The 11,154-nt window shown below is 37.3% G+C and overlaps 1 protein-coding gene across 2 annotated transcripts; it reads left to right on the top strand.

Moving 5' to 3' along the window:
* The first annotated feature begins 563 nt into the window (after positions 1-563).
* Positions 564-10,316, top strand: reep1 (receptor accessory protein 1). 2 transcript variants are annotated; one of them, XM_028437398.1, is made up of 8 exons: positions 564-688; positions 3,619-3,691; positions 3,784-3,860; positions 3,988-4,108; positions 5,108-5,221; positions 5,981-6,131; positions 7,689-7,927; positions 9,602-10,316. In XM_028437398.1, the coding sequence occupies exons 1-8, from the start codon at positions 657-659 to the stop codon at positions 9,671-9,673; spliced, it is 879 nt and encodes a 292-aa protein (XP_028293199.1). In that variant the 5' UTR covers positions 564-656; the 3' UTR covers positions 9,674-10,316. The 2 variants fall into 2 exon arrangements, with proteins under 2 accessions (XP_028293199.1, XP_028293200.1); XM_028437399.1 differs by having other exon boundaries at positions 7,689-7,858.
* Positions 10,317-11,154: the final 838 nt, after the last annotated feature.

The following is an 11,154-nucleotide window of genomic DNA, read 5'->3' on the forward strand; positions in this document are numbered from 1 at the left end:
TGTTGTGTAAATGAAACATGTATAAAAGCTGCAAAACTTTTTTCACTTCAATCAAATAGAAGTGTTCTGACACTATTTTTTGGACCTCAAAAAAAAAATTCAAACACTGATTGAAAAAATTTCTTTTTGATAGAAATGTTTTTTTTTTTTTTTTTTAATTGAATAATAGACAAATGCACAACCCATAATATGGTCCAAATACAAAAATGACCTCAATAAATAAATGAAAACTTTTCTTCAATCAAGAAAAAAAAGGAAAAAGTGAAAAAATGTTCAAATTCAATATTTTGGGCATTTGAACACTAGTTTCTTTGATCGAAAATATTTATTTTTGATGGAATTTATTTATTTTTGTTAAAGTTTTTTTTTTTTTTAAATATTCTTTTGATGTATTAATTTGCTTGGATTAAATAATAAATACACAAGTCTACCTTCATATTAATGTATCAGAACGCCTGGTGACGTCTACTCACACTGGTCTATAAGCCAACACTGCCACCTACAGACAGCGGCGTCCATCCGCGGCTCTTGTTGACATAGCGTTGCCTCCTGCGTGCGTCCGTGCGTGCGTCCGGACGCAGCCGTTGGGACGCTCGTGTCATCTGGAGGAAACTCCGCCCTGCTCGCAGTGTGTCCTGTGGCCTCTCTCCAGTGCAATGGTCTCCTGGATCATCTCCAGACTTGTAGTGTAAGTCATTTATTCATTTAATTTAATCTTTTCAGTCTGTGCCGCGGCATCGCCATTGAATTAATCGGGTCTCCGGTTTGTGCGCCGGAGACGCGCCTCCACAGCCGCCGCATTCGGGTGTCACATTATGTGCAGGTGTAGGGTTATTAATTTTTGACTGAAAACCGCTCATAATATACTGGATTGCACTTTGTCTCCTCGGGAGAAACGCTGAGCTGGGCCTGCATGTCCCCCCACTGACGTTTATGAGCCTGTTGTCAGCTCAGCAGCCACTCTTTGTGTGTATCAACTGGATATTTATTTATTTAAATAAATGTGATTTTGTCAGACAAATAAATGACGTGATAGACTGAACAAGACTGAACAAAATGTGTGTGTGTGTGTGTATATATATATATATATATATATATATATATATATATATATATATATATATATATATATATATATATATATATATATATGAGTCATAATATGACTGTTGGTTTTTACATTATGAAAAAGCAACAGCGTTTCTTAATGGTTAACGAGAGAACAGCAGGACTGGTATTGTTGATGTCCCACATTAGAAAAAAACAAAACATATGGGGTGGGTCAGGCCTCTCACATTTCAGTGCAATAGCTGTGCATGTTGCAAGAGCGTTTAATGCTTTTTCTCACCCCTTATTCAAATTACGCAGCACTGGAACAGTAGGTTCCAGCTATTTTTACCTGAACAAAGTGTTAATCAGCGCCATTATAGAAGGTATGAAGTCCACCAAAAGGAGGCCGCAAGCTTAAAATAGTGAGTCAATCAAATTTAGATCAAAGGATCCTGTTACTTTGGAGAGTCTAAGCTGCCTTCTTAAATGGCTCTTATAGGATCTTGGACTTGTTGGTGAATCTGGATCCATCCTCCTGCAGTGAAGGTGTAATCGACCCACAGCTGATGGCCATGTGTCCTTGTGTTTCTAATCTGTGCTAGTGTCATACTTTAGTGGGGCTGCAACATGATGTGGGTCAGTAACTCGATCAGGGAGCTTTCACAGCTGTCCCTTGGTTGGATATATACTACTACTTGGTCCGTCCCTGTCCCAGAGACAGGCAGCCCACATGTAGCACAGGTGTGTGCATACAAATAGAAGTGAAAAGGAAAAGAAGGCCACACATGCAGACATGGCCACTCAAATATCTCCACAACCAATGCCTCTAAAAGACGTAACAAAATTAAAGTGAGATATCTAGAGATTGGACTTGTATGTGCTGTACATCCCAGAAATGCTCTTTTGCAATCAAATATAAGGAATTTGGAGGAAAGGCAAACAGATCAAATCCACCTGTTGTTTTTCCCAAACCTTTTTGAAAGTTGTTCTGCAATGTGGCAGAGCGTCATATCAGCCATCAGGGAACACACTCTAAGAAAATGTGCACTATATGGCAATTTCTTTTAATAACAAGTAGTGGTACTTGTAATTGTAGATATCAGACGGGCTCCGATAAGCAGTTGCTGCATCAGCCCATTTCATTTTTTGTTGTTAAAATGAATGTTTATTCTTTGTATTGTATCATATGTTTGAAGACAGCCAAGAACAAATATCAATCTATCAATAATTACATTTTGACAAAGTTATACACTGTGAATTGTAGATATCAACAATTCAGTTCTCGCTAATGGAAACTGTGATAGTTTGTTTCTGAATTGTCTTTACAACACACTCAGACATATTTAGACATTCATATGTTTATGGTATTTCCAGATGAGGTAAACTTTGTAAAAGTATGGAAAATGTTGTATAGGCATCACAATTCTCCAGATCTAATTTGCAGTATATAAATACAATTGAATTGAATTGAATCTATCCAATCTAATGTCCAGGAGACTAATCTAGACCAAGTACAGATTAGAAATTACATGGAAAACATTAATCATGAAGTAAATTATATTTGAGTATAGCTTTGGATATCAGTAGGTAGTCATTTAGTTGTAAACAAGTGGAGGTTACATTAGTTTTCTTAAAAATGGCTGACCTGATATCTTCATCCAGTAGTACAGGTCATTTAAAATTATAATTTTATATCAAGGAACTATAAACAAAGGCATTTTTAATCACTCAAAAATTAAGAGATTTTTCCTTTTCTCTGCCAAGTAGGTAATATTATTTGTCTGTTAGCAGGATTATGTCAAAAGTACTTGGCCAAAGATAGACTTTACACCATGAAAGATTCCATAAAAAATCAATACACTGATTCTATCAGTTTGAAATCTCCAAAAAAATTCCTATCTCTTATCATTGACGAAATTAAAAAAAGGAAATACTCGATTCGTAATTGACTGATATTTATGAAACTTGACTTAGTTATGTTGGCTGCTGTAGTATGGTTATTAATGTGGATTGAAACAAGTTTTTAAAAAAGTGTGAATGTCCATGGTTCCATGATCAGGATCTCTGATCCAGTTAACTGCCGATACTGATGCTTATTTATTATGTAAATCAAGTGTAGGACAAACTATCAGTTCTATAACTTTTCCCAGATAGCATATGAATGTGGGCCCCATCTTGCACTTTTGGCATTCCTCTGGACCATACAAAATAGATGTGAGCCAAAATTGGCCCACATATGATGCTGCAAATGTGGGCTAGTTATCTTGAAACCTATTTGTGCCAGTTTTGGGTGGATTATGGCAAGTTAGTGTCGACTAATCTGGATGTGAGCCAAAAGTGGCCCATACTGTATATAAGGTACCATATCTATTTGGTTTGTCCTTAGCTGACATATGGCATTGTGATGGCTTGGTTGTGGTCAGGTTTTGGCAAACATGTGGAATGTGGGCCTGATGAACATGTCAAGTGTGGACCCACTGGGCCAGATATGGACCAGAAGAAATTTGCCTCCTGGATTTGTTTAGCTGTTAAAACATGAGGTGACTCTCATATTTCCTTTCTTTACAGACTTGTGTTCGGTACACTGTATCCTGCATACTCGTCTTATAAAGCTGTCAAATCGAAAGATGTAAGAGAATATGTAAGTACAATGTCGGTTTACTTTTTAAAAATATTATTGACATGTGCAGCTACCACAATAACTCTTTTTCCTCGTCTTTGACCCTGCTGCAGGTGAAATGGATGATGTACTGGATAATATTTGCTCTTTTCACCACAGTGGAAGTATTCACGGATATGTTTCTTTGTTGGTAAGTGCCTTCAGACATTTATACATTTAATATGGACTGTTCATAATGTACGCTTATGCAACATATTAGTCACGGACACTTCAAACATCTGTTCCATATCGTTATGTTTCTACGTTCTTCACTGCAGGGTTCCTTTCTACTATGAGCTGAAGATAGCCTTTGTGGTGTGGCTGCTCTCTCCCTACACTAAGGGCTCCAGTGTCTTATACAGGAAGTTTGTTCATCCCACGCTTTCCTCAAAAGAAAAGGTGAAAGCCCTTTCTCGTTGACGTATCTGCCTTTTATCGCTCCTATGTTAGAAACCAGGGTTGGGGTCGATTATAATTGTAATCATGCAATTAATAATATTTTACATTACTTGAAATTATGAGGTAATTGTAATCATAATTGGAAAAAAAATCTGTTGCTGTTGTAATTGTAAGTGAGTTTAGACAATTGAATTTGTAATTTTAATTGGCATGAACACTCAATAAAAACTGTCAATTTCAATTTAAATGCAAAACTGGGGAACCATGTTACAGTTCTATGGATTACACACACGTAATTAACAATTATTGAACTATGTTTCAGATCAAGTTAAGATGTCTGTTCTCTTGAGGATTATTTCACCATTAAAAAACAAAATATCTAGGGCTATACTGACCGAAAAAAGGCTCAAACGCCCACACCATAAACATTAATACCAATATATTCATTAATAAGGAAGCCTAACAAGGTAACAAGGAGATGAAAAACATATTAGATGATTTAAGACATGGATTAAAACTGTCCCGTTATCATATAGATGCTAACAGAAAGCGCTAACAAAAGAGGAAGGTCACGTTTTATAGGATTATTTATTAAAGGCTCAGTAATTGTGATTAATTGTAATTCAACTTAAGCCGTTTACTTTCAGGGACAATTTATCATTGTCAATTAAGTTGTAGTTGGGGGGAAAAAAATGCCAGTTGCTGTAATTGTAATTGACCATGGATAATTGAAGAGGTAATTATAATTGAAAAACGAAATTGATCCCAACCTTGTTAGAAACCAAAAAGCAAAAGGCTCAGGTGAAATATTCATGTTGCTAATACAGTTTGGCTTGGTTTGTTGAGAACAAGAGTGACTTTGTGCTAATTCACTAACTCACTTTTCTGTTCCAAAAATGTGTCTGCTGGACAGTGGACGGGAAAAGTTCACAGGTTATTGGGTTTTAGGTCAAAATTCACGGAAGCCAATTGATCGTGTTCATGTGATTTTGGTTCCAGGACATTGATGAATACATCTGCCAAGCAAAGGACAAAAGTTACGATACGCTGGTGCACTATGGAAGGAAAGGCCTCAACGTTGCAGCTACAGCGGCCGTCATGGCTGCAGCAAAGGTAATGCCGACTCTGTACGCTTGATTTATGCTGGCTTTGAGCTATACTGGGCAGTCATTTTAGGTGGAATCAACCTTGTAGTTTGGGGGGGGGGTTTCAACACAATGATGACTGATGAATGTTTGATTTTAAAGTGAAAGCTCTTCTCAGATTTGAATTCACTCTATTAATCACCTGCTCAGCAGAGGTGTGGACTAGAGTTGCATCACTTGGACTGAAGTCACAAATTTGATGACTTCAGGCTTGACTTGACAAAACCACGAAGTATTTTCCAAAATGTAATTATTTTTGATTATCAATAAGTCTGCTCAAACCCCTGCGGGATGGCACTCTGCCATCCGAAGGTCCACCTTTAAACAAGCTAATTTTGTAAACAAGTTTTAGGTAATTCAGAGGAATTTTTTGTGAGAAATTGCAAGGTTTGTTAGTTCTTTTCACAATTTGCAATTAAAAATGACTGCATTCATGTGATATAAACAAAAAAAAAACTGCAAGCCCCTAAAAATATTGCAGAGTTTCATTAAAATGGTAAATTTGAGATATCTACAACTGGATTATTTGGTCATTTACACAAAATTTCACGTTTTCTGGTTCTCTTATACTAATAATTAGATTAATTAGATGCTCTAAAGAGCCGCATTCGGCCCCCGGGCCTTGAGTTTGACACACATGATTTAAAGGAATATCTAACATCTAATATAGACAAGACACCTCGTCATAGCTGCAACTAAAATGCAAACCTGGTGTTTCCTGGTTTAGGGCCAAGGTGTCCTGTCTGACAGACTGAGAAGCTTCAGCATGCAGGATCTGTCTTCATACCAGTCTGACCAGGCGAACAGCAGCCCTCAGTCTGCAGCGACGCAGCATCGAACCAGGACCATGATGCGCAGCAAATCAGAGAGCCACAAGGGTGAGGAAACGTAAACCAGCAGTAAAAGTAGAAGATATGTCATCGATGTGCATGACAAAATGTATTTTCCTAATGTGGTGCGGGTTCATGAGCACATGACTTTGGTGTAAGGCCACAGCAGTCCATGTTTTTCTTTAAAAAAAGACAGATTATGATGTCAATATCTGCCTTCCTGCCTGGGCTTGTTTAAGCTCCACCTATTGTTTTGTTTTATGATTTCCTGAAACCTAAGGTCGTCTTCTTGTTCAGAGCAGTTGAGGTCGCGCAGGGTCCAACCTGCTCTTTTTCTCACTGACACATCATTATTTTTCATCCACAGCCGTACTTTTCTGACAGTCATTATTTTAGAGCAGGGGTGTCAAACTCATTTTAGTTTACGGACTAGTTTTAATCTCAAGTGGGCCGCAGATTATAGGTGGTAAAACGAGCAATAAATGACAGATTTCAGTCCCCGCAGGATCTTAAATTTCCTTGATTTTGTGACCAATTGTTATCTAATTTGGGGAAATATTAGAGAATAATTTGAGAAAAATTGTTGGATGCTGGAAAGATGTAGAGTACTTTTGAAATTACAATTACAAACCTTACCATTTGAAATTTAAAATGATGCGAGCAAATGTGCAATTTCATTGAATTTCTGTATTTGGAGGGAGTGAGATATTTACAACTGAATCATTTGGTGATTAACACACAGTCATGTTTTTCCCATCATTTTTACTTCCTCCTGCATGCCAAATTGGGAGCTTGGGAGAGTATTGCAGACATTAGTCTGTTAAATTGCACCCATTGTACTGTATGTTTATATACAGTACATTGTTACCTACAGTCAGTGGTAATTATGTTTCACTACACCATAACGTGATAGAATTGCTTAGTTTTATTAATTTTGTGTGAAGCCAGTGCCATCACTACACTTCTGTTCAAACACATAGATGAACTTATTTATAGCTAATTTAGTTTAGGCCAATAGCTTATGGCAATTGATCCGATCCACCAGCTAAACGCTGACTCAGCTGTTCAGTGTCACAGGTTCCTACTTCAGCTGAAGGAAGGAAACCAAAGTTTGGACCGTGAGAGGAAACCAGAATACTTGGAGGAAAAAAATGCAATGCTTAGGGATAACATGCAGATTTCATGCTGGGAATTGATAATTGTTGCAAATTTATGACAGAAAAGCTCCGTTTGACCTTTTCTCAGCGCTTGTTTTATTTACTTTTAATTCAAAATCACCAATTGTTGCACAATTATAGAATAGATTACAACTTTATATTCACCAGAGGGGAAATTCACATAAGCAGCAACACAGTATAAGAGCAGAGTTAGAACAAATGTTAAGTACTAACAAAGGATAATAATGTCAATATTTGTAAATCTACATTTTTTTTAAGAAAGCCAAAATAATGCAAAATTAAAGCACTAATGATGTGGTCTGACTGTAATCTTGGGATTTTAGTGCATTGTGACATAAACATCAGGTAATTTTGAGTTTTTTTTAATCCCATGAACATGACTTTTTGCACTATTTCTGCCACAGTCTGATGGTTTTTCATGGTACAGGGCAGGATTTTGACATAGAGTATGACGTGTTGGGGTTGGAGCGGTGGGACCCCAAACAGCCCGAGTCAGAGCCCACACCCATTACACCCTCCTCCATGACACCTTCATCCACCCCATGCTCCACCCCTTCTCCACCTCCCAGTCCGACGACTCCAGAGCGGCCTGAAGAGGTAGGGAATGAGAGTCAGACAGCATCCAGCTCTCCTCAGCTGAGACTGATTAAGAGGAAGGCACCAGAGGTACACATGCAGCCTCAGCCACGTGCACGGCTGCTCAGCTGCTCTGCCTGACTCTAACTGGCCCTGGAGAGCAACCGTTTACTCACCCATTCACTCATCTGCTGCATAGCATGGCTAAACACATCCTCCCGGTTCAGTACCTTTACCTTTGGGTCGGAATGGTAATGAGATTCCTGCACGGATTGAGTTGAATGTTTTTCCAACTTTAGAGGAATATTCTGTGCGTTTGCTGTGGATTTCCTGTTTGTAGAGACAGCATGGGATCTACAAATATCAGCGTTACTGATATAAGGGGAACACAACCCGTAGGTTGTGTTCCAGTGAATAAATGTTGCTTTGTATGCTTGTGTGAAATCTTTGTCTGGAATAAACAAAGGAATATTTCTAGATGTCGTTATATAATACAAATTATTTTTGTGTTCACATACTTCTTTCTTTCTACTTTTTTATTTTTTTTGTTCACACAAACAGAGAAGTTAAATAACTGCTGCGACTTATCAAAAAATGCATCATATTTAGATTTTGGTATCATAATTGTTACATTATTGTACACATTAAGAAAATAAAAGAATGTTTTGTTTTTCTTAAAGTGACATCTAAAATTAGTATGAAGTGCATTGAAAACTGTGCAGTAAACAATTGTGTTAGAGCCTGATATGTAGGAACAACCCGAAATGTAACAAGACCTGGATTGTTATTTTAAAAAAAAGTAATAAAACCTGACATGCAATAACTGGTCAATAGTGTAACAAAAGTGCTGTGCCCTGAAATCTAGTTTAAAAAAAAAAAAGTAATAAAACCCAAAATGTTACAAATGGTCATTAATGTAACAAGATGCTGAGCCCAAAATGTAAAAGCTTTTTGCATTTATTATGTTATGGGGCAGGGCAAATATTTTTCATAGAGTGAGTCAATGATTTATGGATTAAAGGGCTTATTACTTCATTGTAGAGTGTAGTAGTTTTGGGCTCAGCATCTTGTTATATCATTGACCAGTTATTACATTTTGGGTTTTGTTACATTTTTTTAATTACATTAAAAAACAAGCTATTTATGTGAGGAGACGTTTTAAATGATGAATATATCTTTATTTATTGTACTGCACATTTGCACTGATAATTGTAACTACTGAAGGAATGGTAAAAAAAAAAAACACTATCTTGTTAGAGTAATAAAAAAATCAGAGGTCTGCAGCATCTATCAAATGTAGTCCTTTGATGGAAAATGTAATTTACTCTTAGTTATTTATAATTTCAGTTGACAGAATTCCTTTTATTGTACTCGACTCTATTGGATTGAATTAGTTCAGAATACTACATTTTAGTCTTGGTTTTTGTCAACCTGATTGTGTGTGTGCATGTTTCTTGGTCCAGCTTCAGTCTGGTGTGAAAGTGTAGTTAATAAAAATGTTTTAAAAAAATAATAATTTGAGACAGTTGGGTTGTGTTTTCTAATCCTATAGATTAAATTATTGACTTTTCTCTTATGTAAGGAAGAGTCATAAGGAAATACTGTAATTAGTGTTTTGATTTTCTTCTTGTATTCTCACAAAGGTCAAGTAGGAGTGTTTTATGACACCGACACATTGTGTTCTTGTTGTGTTCTGTTGCCATGGCAGCGCCCTGTGTTCTGTATCTTGTGTTAACTAAACTCTGCCTCCCCCTTTGTTTGCAGCCTCCTCGTAGAGTCTTAAGGCCTTTCACAAGATCCAGGAGTGCTTTAACTTCAAACAATGAAGCCATGTGAAACTGTTCTTCATGCTCCTCCAGCTGCCTTTTGCTGCAAGAAGTAAAAACACGGAATGGCCAAAAGCTACAGACGACTGAAGCAGCCATGCTTTGGATTAGGATGTTACCAAAGTGACCTACGATGAAGCCTCTCTTATATATACATACACCAGGTTTTGTGACACTGATATACAGTCCCCTCCAAAAGTATTGGAACAGCAAGGTCAATTCCTTTGTTTTTGTTCTATACTGAAGACATTTGGGTTTCAGATCCAAACATGAATATGAGACCAAAGTTCAGAATTCCAGCTTTTATTCCATGGTATTTACATCCAGATGTGTTAAACTAATCAGGACAGAGCACTTTTTGTTTGAACCCTCCAACTTTTCAAGTGAGCAAAAGTATTGGAACATGTGACTGATGGGTGTTTCTAGTTGCTCAGGCGTTACCTTTTTTAGCTTGATTGTTTAAACATTAAATGGTTATTGTTTTTGGTTTTGGGTTTCACCTGTGAAAACTGCATTTGCTGTTAAGCAAATATGAAGACCAGAGAGCTTCTATATCTATGGGAGAAAAGCAAACCATCAAACAGGATGGCCAAGGGTATCAACAGCAGTTGATGACAGAAACATCATGAGAGCTGTGAAGAAACACCCAAAGACAACAGTCAGTGACGTCACAGCGCCTTGCATGGCAGGCCTGTCCCACTGGTGTGTGAATGTGAGAGTTGGGTGAATGAGCTGATATGTAAAGCGCTTTGAGACTGCTTCAGTGTGGTGATAAAGCGCTATATAAAATCAAGTTCATTTACCAAGTCCATTTAATGATGTAACTCATGATGGTAGCAGCAGAATTAATTCTGAAGTCTACAAAACCATTTTGTCTGGAAATTTACAGAAAAATACATCCAAACTAATTGGGAGAAGCTTCATCGTGCAACAAGACAATGCCCTAAAACACACTGCCAACACAGCAAAGGACTTCATCAGGGGGAAAAAGTGGAAGGTCTTAGGCTAGCCAAGTCAGTCATTAACCCAATAGAGCATGAATTTTACCTCCTGAAGAGGAGACTGAATAAAGAAACACCCAGAAACAAACAAGAAGTGAAAGAGGCTGCAGTAAAGTCCTGGAAAAGCATTTCAAACGAAGAATGCAACAGTCTGGTGAAGTCAATGGGTCACAGGCTTGATGCAGTTATTGCAAGTAAGGGTTATGCCACCAAATAATAAATGTTATTCACTTAGTTAATTTAATGTTATCTGTTCCAATACTTTTGGAATTCTGAACTTTTGTCTCATATTCATGTTTTGATCTGAAACCGAAATGTCTTCAGTATACAACAAAGACAAAGGAATTGACCTTGCCGTTCCAATAATTTGGAGGGGACTGTATAGGACAAGCAAGTGAAGGACATTTTATGGTTGTTGAACATACTCTGTACAGTTTGTGTGCACTTCATCATCGTAATTTCATTGTTTTAGGAGAATAACAGCAGCACG

The sequence above is a fragment of the Gouania willdenowi genome, chromosome 22 (genome assembly GCF_900634775.1).
Source record: "Gouania willdenowi chromosome 22, fGouWil2.1, whole genome shotgun sequence".
Lineage (NCBI taxonomy): Eukaryota > Metazoa > Chordata > Actinopteri > Blenniiformes > Gobiesocidae > Gouania > Gouania willdenowi.

Bases quoted from the DNA above. Each gene is read 5' to 3' on its own strand.
- reep1 (XM_028437398.1), top strand. From the start codon at position 657: ATGGTCTCCTGGATCATCTCCAGACTTGTAGT. The intron at 3,692-3,783 runs GTAAGTACAATG...ACCCTGCTGCAG, and splicing joins CGAAAGATGTAAGAGAATAT to GTGAAATGGATGATGTACTG. The intron at 6,132-7,688 runs GTGAGGAAACGT...TTCATGGTACAG, and splicing joins CAAATCAGAGAGCCACAAGG to GGCAGGATTTTGACATAGAG.